The 25113-nt window shown below is 43.4% G+C and overlaps 1 protein-coding gene across 3 annotated transcripts; it reads left to right on the top strand.

Annotated features, from left to right (window-relative positions):
* slc41a1 (solute carrier family 41 member 1) lies at positions 1–23870 on the top strand. 3 transcript variants are annotated; one of them, XM_076096940.1, is made up of 11 exons: positions 1–1146; positions 7900–8007; positions 13624–13695; positions 16669–16813; positions 18038–18170; positions 19041–19051; positions 20130–20277; positions 21415–21494; positions 22018–22152; positions 22330–22478; positions 23481–23870. In XM_076096940.1, exons 1-11 carry the CDS (start codon positions 652–654, stop codon positions 23664–23666), a joined length of 1662 nt encoding a protein of 553 aa, XP_075953055.1. In that variant the 5' UTR covers positions 1–651; the 3' UTR covers positions 23667–23870. The 3 variants fall into 3 exon arrangements, with proteins under 3 accessions (XP_075953055.1, XP_075953054.1, XP_075953053.1); XM_076096939.1 differs by lacking the exon at positions 19041–19051 and adding an exon at positions 18336–18348 and having other exon boundaries at positions 20132–20277; XM_076096938.1 differs by lacking the exon at positions 19041–19051 and having other exon boundaries at positions 18038–18184.
* The last annotated feature ends 1243 nt before the right edge of the window (positions 23871–25113 follow it).

The raw sequence follows: 25113 nt of genomic DNA, 5'->3' as shown, positions 1-25113 counted from the left end.
TCTGGTTGGAGAGGAACCATTCTGCAGGCTGCAATTCAATCTTCATATTACAGACCTTTAAATATCTCCCTTGAAAACCTCCCAGCAGCCACGTGGTGTAAGGTGAGACATTCCCAGCCTGGTACACTCACCAGTCTGACATGATCAGTGGACTGAAAGCATGACCAGTCGGCGCTGCTATCTTCCCACTTCAGACCTCTGATTTGATTTTTTTTTTCCTGCAGCTCACATTGAACTTTCCGAGGACTGTTTACAAGTGACTGGTAGGGGATTTCTCTGGCGAGTCCCCGAGCCTATTCCTTTCCTTTTTTTCTTCTGTTTTGAACCTGTATGCCCTCTTCTTTTTTTCGCCGGTCTACCCTGAGCACCTTGCAGTGAATGGAGAACATACTGGTTCTGCTCCCGAAGCACCGACAGGAACACGGCTCAGCAGACGCACGGCTGCGTGTGGCTCGCTGCAGGTTTTTCCCTACAGTACCGTCTTCTCCCGGTCTTTAGTAGCGACCCCAACTCCCTGTAAGCCTCTTTAATGGGATAAATCAATTGGACTGATCAGGTTCAAAACCAGATCGGGTGGCCGATTCCATTCTGACTTCCCCGAAACAACCTGACCTTTTCTTATCAAGCCCACTGTCCTCCAAAGGCGTCCGCATGGTACTTTGGTCAAAAGAGCAAGACAAACTCCCTGACGTCGACATGTCCTCCGGGGCCATTGAGGCGAAGAAGGAGGGAGGGCCCCCGACATCGGCCCTGCTCAACTCCAACTGCTCCGTCCACCCGGTGATCCTCGCCGAGGGCCCCGAGGAGGTGGGCCCGGTAACCGGCGGCGAGTTAGAGCTCACAGAGGTCACAGAGGTCACATCTTTCCCAGAGAGGGCCGGTGAGACCGGGGAGGATGAGGAGAGGTCGGAGATTGTGGTGGCGATGGACTGCCGGGCCAACGCCAAAGGTCAGCGGGAGGAGGACGCTCTCCTGGAGAACGCCAGCCAGAGCAACGAGAGCGACGACACCAGCACCGACCAGAGCCCAGAGCCGCCGGCCCCCCTCAAGGAGACCTCCTTCTCCATTGGCCTGCAGGTGGTCTTCCCTTTCCTGCTGGCCGGGTTCGGGACGGTGGGAGCTGGAATGGTGCTAGACATTGTTCAGGTGAGTGATCACCAATATGTTCTTTACTACTCAGTGGTCACACGACTTCTATATATATATTTATAAGAAATGTGCTCAGTTCGGATTCTGATTAGAAACTGGTGAATCCAAATAAACGATAAATAAACGGATGGTCTGCTCTCTTTTAGGCTCAAAAACGTTCTGGTATGCTCCAAAAGGTCTAAAGATCATGTATGCTAATTGTACACTAATTGGTTCGGGTACTTTGGGAGATGGTGGGAAGTGGGGCACATAACAGTTCTGGACGTCTTTCAGAAGCAAGAAAGAGAAAATGGCGGGTGCTTTCGGTTGTAAAGTAGTAAACTCCAGATGAATGCAAGGTGCTCGAGAAGTCAAACTAGTTACCTATAGAAAAAGGGAAGCCCCTGGGCTTATATCAGGGACACTCGTGCCGAGCCAAGAATGTAGTTAAAAAATAAAGAAAGATAAAAAATCAGAACGCCACTTTTTATTTGATACGCCCAAAAACCAAAAAAGGCATTTTAACTACACCCTTTGCTCAGTGCGAGTGTGTCTGAAGAAAGCTTTGGGCCTTCCCTTTTTCTATACTTTACTCACTCAGAAGTTAGTCCAGCTAGTTGAACTCGTTTGACTTAACTGGTTCGACGAGCCCGGCTCACATCATGTGTCACGGCGCTGCTGGCCTGTCTGATGTCATGTGTTTGGGGATGGGTGGGGCTCTGGTCGCACACACCATGGGGGTATTTATGTAACCTTTCTCACCTCTAAGGGCTGCCTGCTCGTCCTCAGGGCTGGCACATACTGATACTCTGTGTGTGTCTGTAGTGCAGTGTGTGGCCAGAGAGCTGCTGCCTCCAAGAAAACACATGAGTGCATTTAGAATTGCTCTTTTTCCGGTTGACTCACTGTCTTTCGCGCTGAGTATACATCTGGGGGTGTAGAAATGTAGGCCAAAGGCACGCTGACAGCTCATATATTTCTTTAAAGTCAGCTTATGATGCAGATAAAGCTGGAAGTGTCAGGCTGCCAGGGGACCAGTCCCGGCACATTGTGTACACGCATACTGGTGCCAACATGGTGGACCCAGAAGAACTCACCACAGGGAGGAGGGGGAAGAGGATCGGGGGGGGGGGGCGTACTCTCTTTCAAGCACCTGAAATGGCAGCCTGCCCCGGTCGAGCTGTGAGTCAGAGCGGAAAAAACAAAAGATGCAACGCGCCGTCAAAGCCTCCATTACCGCGCGGTTAGGTATCCCCACTACACCAGGAATGCAGAGGTTTGAGGTCAAAAATTTTTTCATGCCTCAACTTAGGCACCATGCTGCTGCAGTCCCTCCAGTTTCCAAAACACACAGCGCACCATTCCTTTTGGAGGAGACGCAGAACTTCTGGTCAGCCGTGCTTGTGCCGGAGCAGGCGAACCTTGAAGTAGCGCTTGCCGCGAGGTGAAAGGTGAGATCTGACGGTCAGCTTGACACGATTGTTGCAGTGAGTTCGGCTGAGCATCTAGCAGGTTGTCTCGCTGCCTAATTCCCCCCTCCATGACACCGGGAAACGCTAACTCAGCTAATCCCCCCCCTGTCCTTGCAGGAAGGTAATTGTCTAACCCTCTCTCACTCTCTCTAGCTCTCTCTCTCTCTCTCTCTCTCTCTCTCTCTCTCTGGTTCGACCAGTCTGTTAAAAGCTTGGAAACTCCAACAAAGCTCGAGCCTTTATTCAACGCCTGCCCGTCCTTGAGTTTTAGAAGTTGCGGCTTGGACCGGTGCATGACTTGGCATTTTTGCAACACTTCTTTGAAACGTGACCTCTTCAACCTAGTCACTTTGACTATGTACAGCACACACAAACAGAGCTTATGGCCTCATTCCCACTCGGGGGTTGGCCTCAAAAGGACCGTCCAGGCTGGTATAGAGGAGTGAGAAGTCTGCATAGTTCTGCTTAGTGACTTGGCAGCACTATAGCCTAAAACCTTCAGTCTCCCAAAGCCAGGGCTAGAAACGGGGCTCACTTGGGCGACTCGCCAAAGGTTATAACGGTCATGCAGTGCTAGTTTACCTGAGAGGCCAAGGTCAAAGGCCAAACGGGTGATTTGTTATCAGTCACACAGATTCTAAAACCTATGGTACCTTCTCCTTGCGCAGACTACGAACCAAGAATGCAACTTGTTGCCTCAGTACATTCTCATTATCATACATGTGTCTGCCTCAGTGTTTAGCCATCTGTCCTGCGTGCCTGTAGACTTAAACAATAAAATATATCTATAAAGAGGTGGGACGCAGCTTCAGCCAGACTAAAAATACAGACACCAGTAAACAGGAAATCACAATGGGTTTAACACCGGCCAAGCCCTCGCTGCCCACCAGACACCGATTTGCACCGACCGCATCCACTTGCCTGGTTCACCATGGAGCCACAGTGAGACCAGAGCGTGGGCTTATTTACTCAAAGGGAATCATCATTCCGGCGGCTGGCTCCATTCACTAGACAAAGTTGATGCAGATATGGATGCATCATTGGGAAAAGACTTCAAAATATAAAAGGACCAAGTGCGTTTTTCTAAACCTTTACTGGTGTCCGACTATTTGCACTTCCTATTGTGACTGCTTGCTTTGGCCCTTCTACTCATATTGGTCAGTCTTTTCCGTCAGACAAAGGTGTTATGTCACGACAATCATTAACAACATATCAGGTCACAGCTATTAAAACCTGACAACATCCCGGACAGCTACTTAGTTAGGATCTAAGTGATAACGAGTTGAAGGATTAGAAGGTTAAAATGCTTTTGTGTCGCCCCCAAACCCTGGCTAATATTTCACTCTGTCCTGGATTCTCAGGAGTCCTTGGAGGGTCCCGGGTTGCGTATTTGCACTCCCCCCTTGTCAGATATTTCAGCCTTTCACCCTGCACCCTCCTTCATCTGGTCCATTGACGCAAACAGTCCACATCTCAGGCTTCTTTAGGGCTTAGCCCTAAATCTTGTGACAGCTTCAGTGTCTCTGCTGCCTGAGAACTCATTAGCATTTTTCACAAGTACATTTACTGTTTTTCAGAATCAGAATCAAAACCATTTATTGCCAAGCACGTTACACATACAAGGAATTTGACTTGGTGAATGGTGCATAACGATAAAAAATTAACGCAGAGCAATATTCGAGACATCATTTAAAAATTTAAAAATATTAAAATTGACAATAAAATATGGTAAACAAACAAACAGAAAGTATATAATACAAGTGGCAAGTGTATTTTAATATAGTAAAGGAATACCTTACCCACAAAATGACCATTTGTTAATCAATGTCTCGCCCCGCGTTACCTTGAGTTCTTAAAGAAAACTTTTCTCACGTGCCTCCACGGCAAACGAAAAATCAAAAAACGGAGAAAGACCGTTTTCTGCAGACTTGTCCGGACTCGCGAATGAGTAAGACTGTATATGCAGAAGTGTTTTTAATAGTGACGTTTTAGCAAAGATGCATGTGTTTGGAGAGTAGTGAGCATACGACTGGATAAATGTGACTATTATAACTCTCGCATTGTGTGGGATTTAACAGATGTTTTGATATAGTTTTGCTGTTGTTAAATGCAGCCCCCATTTCCTTCAATTCATTAAGTCTTTTCTAATTCTTTTGATTCCCCGTTCGCCGTGAAGTTTTCTTTAAGAAATCAAAGCAACAAGGGGAGCGTAACTGATGTTCATTTTGTGGGTGAAGTATTCCTTTAATGTCAATGAGGTCTTGTTTCATAGCTAACGTTCATCTTTCAGGTTCAACTCCGGTGCGCCCATTACTTTTGGCCACAGCTATGTTAATTTTACCCTCCACGGCATGCCTTTGCTCACGAGGCTGGGACCAACCTGTACCCCCCTGGAAACAGACACCACCTGGTGTAGTTTCTGTGACGCTGCCGGAGCTGCGTTGGCATCAGCTTCAGCTTCTGCTCCCTGTGCTGTACAGCAATTACAATGATCACAACTAAAATTGGGCCCTGTTACTCAACTGGGCAACCCGACCCTTGTGGGGCTCGCATACCAGAGCTCCTATAGGTCTGTACACAGAGGTACTGGGGTTGTCCAGTAGAGTTCCTGGAACCGAGGAGGTGGCCATGAGGAGGGAGGGAGGGCTGGCTTGGCTCAGGGCCAGTGTTCCATGGAGACAACAACATATATCACCACAGGGGAGGCAAAGAGGGAGATAGGGGAGTGAGACAGAAGTAGAGAGGGGGAGAAAGCTTGAAAACATGCGGCTGTGAAATAAGAGAGGAGTGCTCACAGAGGTGCCCACAAGGCTGCTGGGTTGGCAGAGGGCAGTGAGCCAAGCTGAGGGACTGGCTGTTGGAAAGGAGCTCTGCTTGGCCTGGTGACAGTGAGGGGATAGACAGAGGGAGTTTAACCCACACTGGAGTTTCGGTGCCACGCCTACTGATACAACTCAAACTGAGCTGTAGACGACACCCCTTATTCGTCCTGTACATCTGGATGCACAGTGGGAGCAACGTAGTGAAACAGAAACACAAGCTTGCTCGCGTGAGAAAATGAAGGCTAACAGTGTTCAGCTACTCCTCTGTTTTCCTCCCCTCGTCTATTTTCTGCGTCCCTTTTCTTTTCTGTGTCCGCCTCTGTGAATATTGATTCAGCTCTGGGCAGACTGGACCGTAAGTGCTGGCGGCCTGTGGGACTGGGGCCCACCAAAGATAAGCACTTTTACTGGAGATAGATCGATGGCCCCCAGGCCTCAGCAATAGCTTTGTTTCTGGCCACAGAAGGCCGCAAACCTGCTATCACTGCATGAACATTAATGGAGCTACAGTGCAGGGAGGCACTTTACCACAGTGACTGACAAGCCCAGAGACTCAGGCCGTGGTTAAACTCGTCTTTTCAATGCGACCTTTGTCACCAACATTCCCTGATTTTGCTGCTTCAAAATAAAAGCTTTTAAATAATAAAGAAATGGGGGACTTTTCTTGTGAAGATATTTTAGGAAAATGTATTTATCACCGAATTAGCGGAACTTTGTTAGCTGCTATTCTTCTATGAAACAAGTATATCAATACAGCAGGGAGGAAGAGTAAGTGGCAAAAATAATGGAGGACTTTTATTGCCAAGAATTTATAGGAAATGAAATGTATTTATCAAGTGTTTTACAGTTGCTCCTTTAACCACAACATATATCCGATCACTATCCGATCAGGCAGGTCTCATTGAAGTGTGAAGTGTGGACATGCAGAAACAGCTGAGTTCAGATCTGGCATGCCCGATCAAAAAAGTTGCACTGAAGTGTAATCAAGGTCTCACAGGGAACCCACCTCCAACTCAAGGGCCGGCCAGCAGCCAGGAAGGAGGTTATTGAGGGTCAGGTCTAATAACACCATCTATAAATTTCACTAAAGTCCATCTACTAGGATCTGGATGCACAGCTAAGCAGAATTGTTCTCTTGCATGTGCTAAACAGGATCTGTGATCCTCTCAAGCGAGTCCAACACTTGCCCAAGTTGTCCTTTACATTTAGCTGGCCTGGCTCCTGTCTGACTTGTATGGCTTTGGTTCTGGGGGTAATACATAAAGCGAAATGTAGCTTTTCTTTGCTGAGGTAGGGGCTGAGCAGCACGGCAATGCAAGGTCCTTATTGTCCCAACGCTGAAGAAGTTTTGCGTGATTTGTCGTACTTTACTGGATTTACTCTTGGTTTGTACTTCCACCATGGTACACGGTATAATATGGGTTCTCTATCATCATGGTGCCAACTTGGCCTTTTTGTTTCACTTATTCATTCAGCCTGACATCATGTTCATGACCAAATTCAGTTTTGAAGAGTGGGCATCCAGTCTCTGCTATTTAGTAGCAGTTGCTAGGATCACCTAGCTTAACATTAAGACAATCTATGAAATTATAAGTTGTTATTTCCATAAAGGGGAACACCACCTGAATTATTGTATGTTATGTCGGCCTAGAAAAGTTCAATCACTATTTGTTAACCTGAGCTACTGTCTCTCAAAGCCAGAAACCAGAGTAAATAAGTAATACTCAAACTTGTGATGTCATCACAAATTTGAGCCTTAGCGCTCTTGTTTTTGGATTCGGGAGAAAGTTGTTCATGTTCACTAATATTTTATGGACTGTCTTAGACCATAGGTATTTGGAAAATGGGCGTAGTTCCCCTTTAAGTTGACTAACAACAAAATGTACAGGTCCATACATCTCATCCATGCTTTTCTTTTTACATTTTTCTTTTTGCTACTATTCATGGGTGTAGCAAAGTAGCTAGCTAGTAACTTTATACTCAAATGAAAGGTTGAAGAACATTTTCAACCCAAGCTGTAACAAAGTATAATTTTGATGATACTGAGATATGAGGCAGCCCGGCCTCCTTAAGGAGGCCGGGGTGAAGATTGGTGGGTGAAGATTGGTGGGTAAAGGTGAAAGATGGGAAACACAAGGGATGGGGGGGCGAATGGAAGCCAGAATAGGAGGATAATAAATCATTTCAGCACAAAGTCCCAGTGACCTCAATCTTGCTAAAGGAGAGCAGAGAGCTGAAATGATACATAGTGTAAAAGGTCTGTAGAGACACACTATCTGGTCCATCATACAGGTCTGGTTTCACCGCTGAGTAAATACTAAAGAACAAGGTTTCAGAGACATTCTGCTCCCGACCAAGGGTACATGATTGCCGATGAGTGCTGTGTCTCTGTGAATCTGATATGTTCCGTTTCTATATGGCAGTGTGTTCATTATGTTTGATGTTGTGTCACTGATATTACATGGTGGTCGTTGCAGCACTGGACGGTGTTCACGGAGGTGTCAGAGGTGTTCATCCTAGTTCCAGCGCTACTGGGGCTCAAAGGCAACCTGGAGATGACGCTGGCCTCCAGACTTTCCACCGCGGTAAGAAATGTTTGTTTGTGTGTGTGTGTGTGTGTGTGTGTGTGTTCCATAAAAAAAGATTCTTCTTATCTGTAAAGTAGCCATACCTGGAGTTGTTTTGGACTCTTTGTATAACGCTGCAAAATTGTCTCAGCTTAGCCTGGGGAATTGTTTCAATTGATTGTGGTTGTGTAAAGTTACCTATCTCTCATTACCTGGCAACCCCTGTCAGACCCATTAAAGCTGATTGTTCTTGGGATCAGAGGTCATATTGCCAAATGTGACCTGGCTTTCATACAAACTGAGAGCAACATTCCGGTCCCATTCCTTGTTTTTTGTTTTAGGACTTTCACTGGCCGTGGCCAGCTGGGCATGCATGTTGGTTTTGTCTGAATATGTTGTTCATCCTAGACATCCGCTGAGTAGCAATAAATTATTTGAACAATTTATATTTATATTAATTTTAACTAGTATTAATAGTTAGCTTGTTAGTTCCTATGCTGGTTTAGTCAAACCAAAGTCCATGGTGTTTTAGTGTTTGCTTTAACCAGATATTAAAGGTCTTAGGCCTGGAAATAATGAGAGCAAACTTGGAAGGATACATAATTGGGAGGGGGGATGGGGGGGGGTCTGTGGGTTCACCTCCATAAATTAATAAAAATGTCCTGCTTTTCTTCACCACTTAACCTCTTGGATTAAGTCAATAAACAGCCACCTGCAGTAGTGTAGATCAGTCGCATTGAGGGTGATATGAAACCCAAGAATGCATCAAGAACAGTATGTAATTGGGTGGATCAAGACATGAAATAATGGTAATCTCATAAATAGTTAAGTAAAATTTGCGTTTACCAACCACACATCCCAAATAATAAAATCAACAACAATCTATTTATAGCCATGTTACACGTAAAAGAGCTGACTCTTTGATTCGGCTCCTTCGTGAACGTCCCATCTCCATAGCCGAATCCTGTCCAATCAGCGAGCCAACGTCAGGTCGGCTGGCTGGCATAGCTAGCAAACTTTGACTTGCAGATCGTTTCGGCATTTCGGCAACAGTACAATCCTACTTGTAGCTAATTTAAAGTCTGGCTGCAGCCAGTGTGGGCCAAGGTTCATTCATATTCGCTAGCCTGTCTTTTCCTATGTTCCATTTTCGGTTGGTGATCGCAGTTAAGCTAAATGGTTTCCCGTTCCTTACCTTTTGTAAACAGTCAGACTCGCGTGTGTATTGACAGAAAGCATGCTGTGTCAAACAATCAGCAATGGGTTTGACTAATCCAAATCAAAGGGTGGTCCAAAAACGTGTCAGCTGCTTAATATAGTCAAATTATCATTGATACAGGCCGCTTAAATTGAATCACCTGATTGGGGGGACTGTATAATGATAAGTTATCTCTTGAATCTGTGTTATGTGTAGTTTTTGTGTATTTATAGCTAGCTATCCCACTGGCTATTCATATTCACGTGTTACACAGTCGAGTGCTGCTTTGGTCTGGCTGCAGGGTTTCCACAAGTTCAATTTATTGCCGTTGTTACATCTATTGTCTGCAGCTCCACTTAGCTTTTGCCTATGAAGCCGTTCTCTGAGCTAACATGGTCCAGTGTGTAGTCTAAGGGGTCAATGACCTAGCAGCACACCCTGCCATTATGAAGGCATAAGAGAATTAGTCCAGAATTGCTCTTAAGCGCACCAATCCTCACATTCTTTCCACTGGCCTGTGGAAAACAAGTGAAGAAGCTGATTAGCATTGCTAACAGCGGCCCACCCAGCATGGGCAGCTTCACTCAGTCACAGAAATAACCTATTCTAACAAGACATGTCACATTCATGTTTCCCCAAATTTCTATAGCACGCTATTCCATCTGGCTTACAAGCTACAAGAGATCCACATTTGTTGCAAAATTTCCAAATCCTTAGAGGATGAACTATATTGAGCAGTAGTTGAATAATTCTTGATAACTTTGAGTTGTGGATTGAGGACGTCGTCTTGGGCTTTGGGAAACGATCATTTTTTTATATTTTCGGACATTTTATAAACCAAACAACTAATCAATTAATCAGAAAGAATGAACTGTTAGTTGCAGCTTTAAATGATAATATCTAACAGTAAGGAGTCATAAAACATCCAGTAAAAATTGTATTGTTAAAATCACTACCTTAACCTGCCAGTTTTATGTTGCTGAAAGTTGCACTTTATAGACATAAATGTAGCTTGAATATATAATTTTGAGCTTGTTTGTCACAATAAAAGCCAAATCCTGGCCGTAGATGAAGTAGAACTGACAGTATTTCTTAAGACGTTTAATATTTGATGAGACAATGTGAATATTTTTTGTTTCAGTTGTTTTTAGTTAGTGTTTTGTTGAACTTTCCGTGACGTTTCCATGTTAATTACGAGTGCAGATGTGATCGTGAATCAATGACGGTTCGGGAAGTCGATTCAACAATGTGTCACCAATTCTTCAACACTGATTAAAGAAAACTGTCAATGGTTGTTGGTGTCCGGAGCCCGTGTTGCTCTTTTTAAAGTTACTGAAATATCTTGAAAGAATGCAACAAGAATGCAACATATTCATTATAATATCATTTCCTGCAACCTTTGTTTGCATGAAATTTGATTTGAAGACATTTTTAAGACTTATTAGCTGATAGAATTACTTTTCAATATATATATATTTTTTTACAATGGTCCTATTTGTCAAAAATGCGTAGTTTAAAGGTCAGCGTGAAAAATGATTCTCACATCCATCATCACAAAGTAGGCCAGAGCGAGGCGCTTGCCCTGAGACATTACCGCTAGCTCTCTGCTGGCAGGCCCCACCATGCCGCCGCTAATTATGAGCAGATTAAGACCACTGCAAGTTTCCTAATGCGCTTATTAGTGAAAAAAATAATGTAATCCCTAGGACTGGCTGGCTGTTGGAGTTTTCAACTCACATGACCGTGTTGCCTTTTTGACTTTTTTTTTTAACCACTTTGTCTCTGATAGATCGCCGAAATGAGTCTTGTGTCTCATCATTACTTATTTGACTTACGTCATATCCCCTCTCATGTTCATGATTATACGTATTTGGATAATGATATTACACGAACTTGGCAGCACCTGCATCATGACTGTGTTCGAGTTGCGCCCGTTTTTAACACACTTTAATCAGAGATTACAACCACTACAAACGCCGTGTTTATCCTCATGTGTATTAGATCTTTCAACATACACTCCTTACACGTGTAGCAATGCTTTTGAATCGTCGCAACCTCTCATCCATCTTATGTGATCCCTGAATCACTTTCACGACCCTTACCCTGATCCAAACACCACTAATCCAGTCGCCCATACACACAGACACACACACGCCTATAGCCGAGGACCTGGCATCATCATCATCATCATCACACATCATCACCAGGCGATGCTTCTGTGCATTTCTGAGCTCATCTATGTACTGAATCGTTTTTGCATATTGTCGCTCTAAAGGGGAATTTTGCGATGGGTTGCAAACACACTCTTTAACTCTCATTACATAAGAAGGTCTTCTTATCTGCATCCCTTCAAGGTTCTGCAGATGAAAGTTCTCTCTCATTGCATGTGGAGTTCACCGTGAGACCACGACGCCCCCTCTGCTCTGCACAGATGTTCTCTTAACTCTCTTATTTAATATTTGTAGCAGTTCGCCCCCTTTGGAACGACAGCATGTCTGTGGTAGCAGGAGGCGTCCATGCACACGTTTGCATGGCGCGAGGAGTGTGTTTGCGCAGTTGAAATGCTATCTGGCGGCAACTATCTGGCAGATGCACAGGTCATAATGACGTACAGCGCTAATAAGCGCATCACGTCATGTCAGCCAGGCTTGCGAGCGTTCCCATGCACCTGGATGTAGTCGTCGTTGTATGGGGCTAGATTGTGAGGAAAGAAACTGCCTCATTTTCCCCTTATGATACCAGTATGGCTGACCTTTTATGTTATATAGTGTCTCTAAAAGTTTCATTGTGTAAGCTCCCCCCCTAAGGTAAACACTGTTAGCTCTGTCAGCACTCTTGTCATTGTTTACAATGTTAGCGCCGTTAGCTGCCAGGCATGTTGACAACTGTGTGGAGGCACTAGATATGCTCTGAATTTTAAATTTAGCACCTTTAAAGCAGTATCAATCAACACAAGCTAACATATACGCAACCATAGCATGTTAGCGAATAGCAGCCATGGAGCAACATTAACATCTCTTTGGAGAGATGTTTCTAGTTACCTGGCCAATATAAGTCCAATATTCATACTCTCCTGACGTTTTTTGCTCTCTTTTGTTCTCCAGCAACTCCTGAGAAACATGTCTGGGCTTGTAGCTGCTGGATGTTTGATGATCTACACCAGCTGATTGCTAACTAAGTGTACAGTGGGTTTATCTGTGCATTTCTTTTGTGGCAAAACGGCTGCACACAGGGGCTGATGAGAGTGAGACGCAAGCACACAGTGAATTTGCAGCCGTAAAACCAAAATAACGAGCTGAAGTGACTAAAAAGCTCAGTAGAGCTGATGAGTTGGGTGGCAATTGGCAGTGATTTTGCCACTTTCAGCATTCAGTTCAGCAGAGCCATTTGATTGAATGTTGATGTAAACAATAGTGATCAAAGTTTTTTTCCCCCCTAAAATATGATTTATTGACTCCATTTTTATTTATTGACTGATACCAGAATAAATTAGTTTTAAACAAGCTTTTTGGATAGCTGTTAGCATGGTGATGTTTCTTAAAATGATAGTGGATTGTAATGAAGGGCATTGCTGATGTAGTTGCATGGCTAAAATGGAGTCAGACGGGCAAGAAACACGAGCAGCCAGGCCGTTTTAAACAAGCACCCAGGTTAGCCAAATATATTTTGAAGAGAAACAAAGGAAATCTGTCCGTTGAAAACCTCTATCGCAGTTTACACGACGTCTTTCTGCAACTGACCCACCGTACTTGTCGTAATTATGAATACACGCTTTTAGCATCATTTTGTGTTCGCTCAATTTCCGTTCTACCTCCAAATAAAGTGGTTTCGATGATCTGGCTCAACCGTCCCGTCGGACGTCGTTGTTGCGACGTTGTGACGTTGTGACGTTCCCAGAAAAGTTATAGTAAATCGGGATTATCCTCAAAACATTCCAACCCCACAAATTAAACTACATATGTATTCATATAAACTTCTTTTACTGCTTTATTAACCCAAGCGTAAAGCGGATAATCCCCTCCGCAGACTTCTATGTGTTTTCATGCGTCCAGATGTTTCCCTTCCCTCAGCATATGTAATAGTTAGAGGAGAGGAAGGAAGAGGGGATCCTCTGTTTGTGTCCTCTCACTATGGATGAGCATCAGGATCATTGCTCTGGACACAGAAGCCCACTGTAGCCGCAGACACTTGGCACTTGAGACCATCAGTGTGTGTGTTTGTCTGTGTGTGTGTGTGTGTGTCAAAGCAGGGAGATGAGATAAGTGGAGTCGGCCGCAGGGTGGGGGATCAGATCAGAGTTTCTTTGTCCAAAGAACTGACATCTGATTGTTCTGTTGGGACCAAGAGGCAACAGCATGTACACACGCTGTACACCCACAAACACACACACACACGATAATATGTTGACCTTGTGTGTTCTTGTCTCTCTCTTTCAGGCTAATATTGGTCAGATGGACACAGCCAAGAACATGTGGAAGATGATAATGGGGAACTTGGCCCTCATCCAGGTAAGTGAAACACATCTCTGGAGGATGATGAAGTGAACTCTGGTGTCATGGAGCATCTCTGGCACACGCTTACATCCCACTTAACAAAGCAGGTTACTGGGAGAAATCAGGTTAAGGCAAGAAATCAGATGGTGAGTTTATGTGCTGTTCAATTCGATGGTCAGATTGCTCTAAAACTCAGTTTACATGAAAACATTTTAATTTAAGTTTAAAGGGTAACTTCGGGATTTTTCAACCTGTGTGTTTTTTGTGTCTAAGTGACTAATGGAAACATTTTTTTCTTTTAATTGGTCCAGTATTGGGTGAGAATGTTGCAGATGACAGCCACTAAACGGGCTGCAATGTAATCGCTAATTGCAACTCCTCACCGTCAATATATGTCCACAATAAGTGCTTGTTTCTGCCACTGACAGGCTCAGATTGATATTATAAGTGCCTGACAACATTATGGAAAGAACCCTACGGAGAAATAAAACCTTTCGCTTGACCTCGTCTGTTCGTTATTGTGGCTAACCAGGTCTCGCTCAACGAGAAGTCTCGTTCCGAAGTGAAGGTTAGCCCTCAAAATCAGCTATATAATCAGCCATGATATTGCAAATCTGATATATAACACTGACATACGCTTTCTGGACTCCAACACAACAAATTCTGACAACACCGGCACTCACGTTTCCTCCGTCATCTCCTGGCAACAAGTCACCCCTCATGAGATTTCAGAACGAGACTTCTCCATGAACGAGCCTTGGTTAGACACAATAGCAAATATAGGGGAAGAAGCTAAAGACATTTTTTTTATTTCTCCGTAATATTATACTAATATACATAATATAGTCTGTCAATGGAAGAACAAGCACTTTTAGTGGACGTACATTGACGGCGAGGAGTTGCCCAGCGCAAATACATTGCAGCCTGTCTGCAGCGTTCTCACTCAATACTGGACCAGTTTCAAAAATGGTTGTACCCATTAGTCACTTAGACACAAAACATTTGAAAAAAGGGATGAAACAAATCAAAGTTACCCTTTAAGTGTGACTTTGCGTTGAATTATTTTGCATTCGACAATGCACCGCTTTAAGTAATGAGGCTTTTCCTTTCCTCTGGTCAAACTTTTGTCACAGCATATTGATCCTTGTCCAGGATCTTTATCTCGCACACAAAAAAACGTGAAAAAACTGATTACAGTTTTACATGGCCAAATTATCAGGTTTCGTTTGATCCCTTTAACCTGATAAAGGAAAACCAGTTTCTGCTTTACATGACATTTCAGGAATCAAATTACTGGCAAACCTAAGGAAACAATATGGTTTCATGAGGGCACCGTGTGTACGGTAAACACAGCGACTGATCATTACTGAGAACACCAACAACACGTGTGTTGCTGTGTGACAGCTTCTGAATGTTTGGCTTTCGTCGTAAATAAAAGCAGTGGGAGTCAAATATGTCCCATAAACCCATGCTCCACCAGCACAGCCTATTGTCTGGTGTGACTGCAGCTTAAGAATGAAGAAGCCCACGCCCTAACAGGTGCAACAAAACTGTCAGTCAAGCACAGTCTGAAAAAAACGTCCCGAGATGAAAGGCAGAATAAGACAGGAAACACCATGAGCCCTCTCTATTGTTCTCTGCTGCTGCTTTGTACTGATCTGAGCAGTTACTGTACATAAAACAAGGACATTTAAACAAGCAATATTTCCAGAATGAGAGATCAGTCTCTGTCAATCCAGAAGGACATATATATTGATATATTTAAATGCATATATATATATACAGACAGACAGACAGATCCTCTATAGGGAACATTCATTCATGTGGCCTCCCCTGAGGGTCTGCCATTTGAAGTGGGCTTGTGGTTACGTAATGTTCAGTGTGTTCCTGGAACATTTAAACCAGTGCTGACACAACCTCCCATATAGGGGTCTGGATGCACTCACTCTGGGTCACAATGGGGCTCCATTAGGAGAGTTACATTGGAGATACAGATTTCTTTTGTCTATTACTGACGTTGGTAGTTATGATGCAAAGGCTGGGATGCACCAACAAGGATTCATTTAATCTAAAATTAACTCTAATCAGAGTTCAGCAAAACTAGGTTTCAAATGAGTACAACTAAAAACTAGTCCCTCTTCAGTAAATCCAAATTTAAATAGAAGTGAAATGTGATGCTTGCTTACACAGATAGAAATAAATACATTGATTTGATTGTTAGTTGAAAAGTCTGTTTGTTAGTCTGACGTTACTTTGGCAGAGAAGCTCTAATTTCTCCTTGAGAATTAATGGAGCATTATCAATATAAAAATGGGACAGTGAGGAAAGAAAGATTCAAACTTCAAAAAACAGAGACTGTCGGTCTATTATTCCTGTTCAGTTCCGTAACAGTTTCTATGCTAACACAGTATCTTTAGAGAAATTCAGCAGCAGCATCATAAAGCTTAATTATCAATTATCTGTCCAGTAATCTTTTTTGCTCAATCAATCTCAGAAAGGCAGACATTTAAAAAGTTCAACCTCCTCAAGTGTCAGTTTTAAAGCTAATACCGGATCACATTTTAAATGGGAGTTTAAAGTTTAGATGCAACAGATTTCAATACATTCTAAAAATTAATTAATCTAATCTAGGTTTAGAGTAAAAACAAACTGACGCTTAGAGTCAAGTTTGAATTGTATCCTTACTAATTGTAATCTAGTTTTAATGTTAAGTCCATTTTAAAGGGAAACCTTTAAATCAGGGTTTAAATGAAAAAAGTCAATAAATGAACCCAGCCCGTGTGTTTTGAGTATTCCCCTCGGATAAAAAGCTAATAACTGTGAGTAAGTGAATGAGGGTCTGTAGTACTATATACTGAAAATAAAACGGTATATATATTAAGTAAGTGTGTCCATTCTGAAAGCTGCTCTGATGTAATGAGATAGTCTCCCATACAACTGGAGTTCACATCGATAGCGGCGTTAACCGTCTTCGTTGTGTGTGTTCAGGTCCAGGCCACCGTGGTGGGTTTCCTGGCCTCCATAGCTGCTGTGATCTTCGGCTGGATCCCAGAGGGACACTTCAATCTGGGCCACGCCGTGCTGCTGTGTGCCTCCAGTGTGGCGACTGCCTTCATCGCCTCTCTGCTGCTAGGTACGGCCACCGCACACAGGGTGTGAGGGGGATTCACAGTGTTAACAGCTACTCATCGTGCATGTCTGGGTCACATCCGACTCCCACCTAAACTAGCTAATGTAACTGAACTCATCAATGTTGGATATTTAGTAAGGCGACAACCTCCGGTTCTGACAAATGAAGCCAATGCGGAAGTGTCTTAAAACTCCAATTCTCTCTACTGACCAGTAAGGGGGGGGGGGGACTCCTCTGGGTGCATAAATACGTCCAATTCTATAGAAGTCTATGAGAAAATGACTCTAATTCTCACTTGATTTATTACCTCAGTAAACATTGTAAACATGAGTTTATGCTCTCAATCTCTAGTTTCAAGTCTTCTTCAATACAGCATGATGTTCATTTAGTAAATTATGATCAATTTAGAGTCAAACAGACCATAAAGTGAAGTATGATTTAGGGCAGACTTACTGTGATTGACAGATTGCTGTCTCTACCAGAGACGTATACAGCGTCTCTACGTCACTCCTCTGTATTCCAAATATGGTCACTTCTGTTCAATGGTTGCAAAAAAGCCAAGATGGCGATGGCCAAATTGCTGAAAACGGTGGTCCACAAATCAGTGGGTGACGTCACGATGACTACGTCCTCTGCTTATATACAGTCTGTGGGTTGTGTTAAGTGACATTCAACTAAGTTCCCCAGAAAAAATGGTTTTATAGCATAGCTATATTAGTGTTCAGTGCAATTAATTTACATCCATCGTAGCCACAGCCTCCTCTTTAAATACAACCCCTTTGCCCATTGCGCCTCACTTTTCGCCCAGTGGATGCACTTGCGTCGTGCACTTTAGACGATGCGCTATAGATCGTTTGAAAAAGGGCCTAAACCCGTGGCAGTGGCTCTGTCAGTCTGTGCTTTAGACCCGGTAGTGCTTCGAGCTAAAGGCTAACGTCTGCATGCTAACATGACAATGTAAACATGGTGAAGTTTAGCAGGTATAATGGATATCTGTACGAAAATGACAATCCAGCCAGTTGAGATATTTATATATTTTGCCACCTTGAACTTTCCTGGTGGGAAACAACAGAATCCCACATCTACACCCAGAAAGACAACATTTTCTACTCTGTGTTTTCGCTCCTCACACTTGACCCCAGAATGACAGTTACCACATATCGATATCGCGCAACTGTGTGATAAGTCTTCTAAATTGTGACATCTCTTGACCTTTAAACCCCACAGGGCTCATCATGATCGGCGTGATCATCGCGGCCAGGAAAGTTGGCATCAACCCTGACAACGTGGCCACGCCCATTGCTGCCAGCCTGGGAGATCTGATCACCCTGTCCCTGCTGGCAGGCATCTCAACTGGACTGTACAAGGAGCTAGGTAATAAACACGCACGGGTGGTACATTTAGTATCTGTAATGCTCGGTTAATGGTGACTCGTCAAAGTTGATCAATGTCTGTGGTATCATTCAGCTGTTGGGAGTAGGGCTGGGCGGTATGACCAAAAATGCATATCACGGTATTTTGTAAGATTTTGTTTCACGGTATATCACGGTATTTTTTTTCAGTGTTAAAGCATTAATTAATTAACGCCAAAGAGAACCGGCTGGTCAACCGGCCAACGAGCGGTGAACAGCTGTTTGTGTGGCGTGTCTTCCGTTCCGTCACTTCCTTTTTCCTTCACCTACATTCCCCTGGGTCCTAAGCCCCTCCATGTACAGCTTCTCATCAGTCTATTTTCTGATCCTCACCCCGGAGCAGAAGGTGGCGGTATTGCACCAATAAGATGGATGCCAACCACCGTAAAACTAGAAGAAGAAGAAGAAGAAGAAGTAGCGCTCATAGCGGCGAACAATATATTTTGCTGCCTGTTGAAAAGCGACAGAAGTTGTTTCGGCTGTGCACCGGTATGACGGTATATGAAAAATTCATATCATACGGGAAATTAAAACTGGTATACCGGTTGAACCGGTATACCGCCCAGCCCTAGTTGGGAGGACGTTTTTGTTGTTTTATGACCTAGTTTTCACCCATTTGATATTTGCAAGAGCGTGGGCTGGAACCGTATGGAGGAGATGGGATGTAAAAAATATGTTTCTAGTGCAAAATAATCGCCGTTCTTACCGCTTTCTTCAGATGGCAGATACAGTCGGTAGTTGTGACGCAAAGGCAGGGATGCACCAACAAGGATTCATTTAATCTAAGATTAGCTCGAATCAGAGTTCAGCAAAACTAGGTTTCAAATGAGTACAACTAAATTTGAAATTAAGCAGAGCTCTGTTGCACAGTTAAAAACTAGTCCCTCTTCAGTAAATCCAAGTTTAAATCAAAGTGAAATGTGATGCTTACTTACACAAATACAAATAAATACATTGATTTGCTTGCTTGCTGAACTACAGAAAAAAAGAGACTGTCAGTCTAATATTCCTGTTCAGCTCCGTAACTGTTTCTATGCTGAGATCTTGATCAATGTCTTTGGCATCATTCAGCTGTTTTTGTTGTTTTATGACCTAGTTTTCGCTAGTTCTGTTCCCATATAGCAGCAGGAATCATACACGACAATAAAGAGACACAATCGTTTCTGAGGCGCCAAAGTTTCCGTGGTTGCCGTCATCACGGTTGCTATGTTTGTGATAGAACCTGCACAGTCTATTTTACCTTTTGATGATGTAGAATTAAAGGGAGCAGCATGTGTAGAAATGTTTGGTATGTGACTGCGTCTCTCTGGGTGCGGTAAATAAGGACGAGAGCCACAAGAAGAAGACGCTATTGTTAGCTCTGGCAAACACGGTTTCACTTAACTATCTGCTTCCACACCACAGACCAACACTGACACACACAGGAGCAGTGAAAAACATCATGACTACAGCGTGGGATAATCCAGAAACTCCTCCCGGCTGAGGAGAGTCCGCAAACGTTACAGTCATACTCACTTTAAATGGCAGTCTGGTGCCAAAACTGAGCTTATTTGGGTTCTTTTGGCTGTTGTGTTTGAGTTGGTCGTAGTCTCCCGTAGTGTCAGTTTAGTAGTAAACACTGCCCCCTAGAGACAACAACAGGGACTCACTGTCAGTCCAAATGTAGTCCAAATGTAGTCCAAATGACGCAGTTGATGTTGAAAATACTTCACATTTGAATATGTCACACACGTGACTGTGACGACCTCAGTGGGCTGCACCACACTCAAAGTTTAGGAAAGATACTAAAACACCATTTTCAAAATGATCAAACTACCACATGTACGCAGAACCTCTACATAATGAAAGCGTTGTCCACCAAACACCTGCTTGGTGTGTGAATCCACCTTTCTCTTCCTCCCGTACAGAGTCCAATGACTACGTCAGCCCGCTGGTGTGTGCGGGGTTTGTGGCCTTGTGCCCCCTATGGGTGCTGATAGCCAGGAGGATCCCATCCACCAGAGAACTGCTGTACTCTGGCTGGGAGCCGGTCATCATCGCCATGGCCATCAGCAGGTACAGCACTCAGGGATCATGTCACCTTGCTTCACCTGTGTCAAATCGCTGAATACTACGGAGTCCAGGAGGGGCCAGAGAGAGAGAAAAAGGAATTTTTCGGAAAAGTAAAGAGTTTATGAAAGCTGTCTACAATCAAGGAACTAAGTGTCTTAAAGGGGACGTATCCTGCTCATTTGTAGGTTCATACTTGTATTCTGGGTTTCTTTGCTTTATTTGTCCAAAAAACACATTATTTGTTTTTAACCTCTGTCTGAAACGCTCCGTTTTAGCGACTGTCTCTCGCACAAAAAGGCCCAGTCTGACAATGATTTTTATCATCTATTCACACAATTATATTTAAGTTGTTAAGATTTGCATTAATGTATAATAAATAGTGCTGGGCAAGTTAACGCGTTAATTTCGCGTTAACGCATTCATTCATTAACGCCGACAATTATTTTATCGCGCGTTAACGCATTTTTAAAATTTATTATAATTTCTTTTTTTTTCTTTTTTTTTATTGAAAGACAAGAGACAATACATAGACATAACAACAAGAGGATGACAAGAACAGTGGGATAAAAGCCAGCAAACATCCTATAGTCAGTCATTTTAGTGCACCTATATGCTGAAATTCACGGTAAACGCATTTAAACAGCACAGATCGGGAGCGAGCGGAAATATTAACGTGAGACAACATCCGGTTTCTTCAGACGAACATCCGGTTTTCAGAATAAGATGCCAACAAAGTAGGAATTATATTCACATTAAGTATAAAACATGCTACCTGCATCTCGTGAACCAAATGTTATTGCCCTTTTGTTCATATAGCAGTACTTTTAAAATAAAAGTGCGCAATACACTACTTTTGAATTCATTATTGAACTTTGCCATAACAATGTGATTAATCGTGATTAATCGCAAAAAATCCATGCGATTAATCGCGATTAAATATTTTAATCATTGCCCAGCACTAATAATAAGTATATACTTTTTTTCTACTTTGAAATCAAATTCTGAAAGTAAGCAAAACGTACACATCACCACTTACAACCTGTATGTTCCGGATTCTTGATTGTGGGAAGGATCTTCATGTGTTTTCTCTGAAACGATGTCTGGTCACGACTCCGCTAATCACTCTCGTCTGTCTCTTAGTGTCGGTGGTTTGATCCTTGACAAGACCGTCACCAACCCAAACTTTGCTGGCATGGCGGTCTTCACCCCGGTCATCAACGGTGAGGAGTCATAAAGCCCGACAGATGAAACTTTAATGGATCCTTTGGGGAAAGTGGGCGTAAAGAAAGTGAAGAAGAGAAGCGAGTGGTGTCGATAACAGCAGCCAATATGCTAATAAGTGAAACATCAAACAGTGATGGAGATAAAGGTTGATTTGGTGTGGAGAACAAATATAGAAAAATCTGTTCTAGTGCTGAAAAGTGTATCTAAAGCTGTTCATGTTACCACCTCCATCTGGTTTCATGACACACAGATGGAGGTAGCATATTGCTCCCGCTGGATTTAATGCCAAGCTTTTTCTTTAGACCTGACAAATGAGAAGCAGGTGAAATATTTTATGTATTTCACTATTTCTATAAAAAAAAACACCAGAACATACGTATAACATATGTATCAACATATTTTGTATGTCATCACACCAATATTGAGGCTGTTATGTTCTCTTTCCATGTTTTCACCCTGTGTGTGTGTGTGTGTGTGTGTGTGTGTGTGTGTGTGTGTGTGTGTGTGTGTGTGTGTCAGGTGTGGGAGGTAACCTGGTCGCGGTTCAGGCCAGTCGAATCTCCACCTATCTGCACATGAACGGTCTACCCATGGGGGATCCCAATCCCACCCCCAGGAAGTGCCCCACACCCTGCACCTCCTTCTTCGGCTCCTGTGAGTTGACGGGCGTTGCTGCGGAATGTTCCGCTGTGTGTGTGTCTCTCTCTCTCTCTCTCTCTCTCGTCGTTTTATCTTGTGAAAACAGATCTTTTACACGTCGGCCTGCCAGTGGGAATGCACCTCATCGTATTCTGTGAATGGTTATAAAAGTAGGTCCTCGTTCTCTTCCAGCTGTGAACTCCCGTTCAGCCCGCGTGCTCTTCCTCCTGGTCGCCCCGGGTCACCTCGCCTTCCTCTACACCATCAACTCCCTGAGGGGGGGACACACCACCCTGACGGCCGTCTTTGTTGCATTTTACATGGTTGCTGCGCTACTACAGGTACACACAAGCACACTCTTAACTCTGGAATATCTAGAAAACTGCATGCAGCATTCATATATTATCACTTACTGTTTTATAAGGTGCACCAAACAGAACAAAATGTTCATTTATAATTATTGTTATGATTAATCTTATTATTTACTGTTATTATTATTATTAGAGTAGCAATAGCATTAGCTTTAGAGGTAAGCTGGAGTTGAGATACACTGCATAGCAAACACTTGGTGTACCTCTGCAGAGACGGGTGTTATGGGTAAATAAGTCACAGAGCTGATTGGTTGATCCATTCTTTCCTGTTCCTGACTCCTGTGATCCTAACATTTCTAATATCTCCAGAGCGTCCAAAAGTCAACATTTATTGAAAAAAAGATAGAGATATGTCATCATTTCCAAAATTCACGACATGTTTTTGTTCAACAAATATTCGGCTTCGATCCCATTTTGCTTCCGTTTAGTTTAAATATTGCAGGAAGATCTCAGAAATGCTGCACGTTTTGTGGGAATTGGTTGAATTCTAATGAAATGTTATGATCACAAAACCGTGACTTCCAGTAAGGACTGTGTAATTGGCTCTCCCCTTCATTTAGTGATCCTCCAAACTGGATTCAGAGACTTACAAAATGCGACAGCTAATCCCATTTTCAACATTGTACACACACGCGTTCGGTCTGACATCGATTTAGCCTCTGGGGCCAATATTTCGGGACGGAGTTTGCATTATGGCCAACGCGTCTTTTTTCTCTCCACACGTTTACCTGCATGCAACCAAAGCCCGCTCACATGTGATTGGTCGATACTATTCTGACTTCAATCGGAAACCAGAACCCTTCTGATAGCTAAATCTTGTCCTCTGGTTATAGAAATGATGCCAAAACTGACACAGTCAATCAAGTACTACCTTCCTTTAGTTCCTTTTTTAAAGCATTGAAGTCTCTGTGGTTCCTGTAAAACAAAAGATGAACAAAAGAACCTTGTGCTTCTGCTTCTGTCCGCCTCCAGGTTCTAATCCTTCTCTACCTGGCAGACTGGATGGTGCACTGGATGTGGGGGCGAGGCATGGACCCCGACAACTTCTCCATCCCCTACCTGACCGCTCTGGGCGACCTGCTGGGGACCGGCTTCCTCGCCCTCTGCTTCCACATGCGCTGGTTCATCGGAGACAAGGACGCTAACGCGGGCAACTGAATGAATACACAGCGACACGCACAACAACAAAAAGACACACTCTACGCTTGCACGCACGGACAGTGACGAACATCACCCGCATGCGTGGACATTATCTGAAAATGGACGTTGTCTACTATATAAGGGCTAATCTCCTGTCGGGCTCCGATTGATGGTCTAGCACTTGTAGGGGCAGTAACGTTTTGTCTCCAGGATATCAGGACTTTGGTGCACCACAGCAGCAGAACAGATTCTGTGCAGTATTTTAAACACACATATCTGCACCTCAACCAGTAAACAAAACCCTGCAAAACTTCCCCACTCCTCCTATATTTAACTTAATAACTGAGTCCAACTACTTTTGTTATTATCACACTATTGACAATGATTACTATTGTTGATAAATAATGAATTTGATATGAATCGTTTCATGCGAAGGGCCAGTCCTCATTATTGTCAATGGGAACGTTAGCCCTATCGTTTTTATAAAAAGATCAAGTTTTAACACTAAGACAGCAAAAAAGATGTCCAAATGAGCCTAGAATGCTTAATCACCAAGTGCTACATCATGAACAGAATGAATATTATATGTGTCTCATTTCTGATTTAGTAGAGATTGCAAAGAGCTAGGAATTGTGTGTGTGTGTGTGTGGGGGGGGGGGGGGGGGGGGGTCAGCGGATGGCTTAATTTGATTTAACAAGTCTAATAGAATTAGGAACGTCAGATCACAATCCAACAAACGCTTACGTCAGCCACGACTATGAGTGATTTACCTCTGCTTCTGTCAGCAGTTGAGAACCTCCTAATTAAGGCCTATTTAAAAGTTTCCATTAATGAGAATTAACTCATTAGCTCACTCACACAATAGCACCAGTCCCCCTGTCTGAAGCCATCCACCCACTCTCTACTGGAGCACGTTGTTGTTGTTGCCGTTATGTTGCACAAGCCAGGCTTATAGTAAGTGAAAAGAGGCTCAACATGCTGCGGCGCACTGGAAACAACCTGCAGAGCTCAGCCAACTCAACCCCATTGTTTTGGCACATTGGTACACTGTGTTAGGTTGCCTTAGCCAGGATGTGCCCACTCAGGTTCAGCTATCTGGTACCAGGTGAAAGGTCCTGATTGCTGATGTTTCGTGTGGATATTTGTGACCTTTTAATTTGATGACTTTAATTGCTTTGTGGGAATCAAAACTGGAGCACTGATCCTTTCCTATGAAAGACAGGCCAATGATGTTGTCTGAGGTTGGTTACCAGTGAGGTGACAGTGGATACAGGAAGTTGTGGCAAACCCTTTGTTTGTGTTTTATTGTTTGTATTGTCAAAGCAGCGCTGATAAAGATCCGGTCTCACCAACGTGTAAAGCATATACATTTAGATAAATTCACTCCAGTGGAATCAGTGGTTTCAATCGCGGGGTGAAGTAAATATATGCAACGTTTTTGCGGGAAGTTCAACTAATGTGAAA

This window comes from Anarhichas minor, unplaced genomic scaffold (assembly GCF_050575085.1).
Source record: "Anarhichas minor isolate MPS153535 unplaced genomic scaffold, ASM5057508v1 ptg000023l, whole genome shotgun sequence".
NCBI classification, from domain to species: Eukaryota; Metazoa; Chordata; class Actinopteri; order Perciformes; family Anarhichadidae; genus Anarhichas; species Anarhichas minor.
Note: the sequence above shows the minus strand (reverse complement) of the source record. Positions and strands in the feature narration are given on the sequence as shown.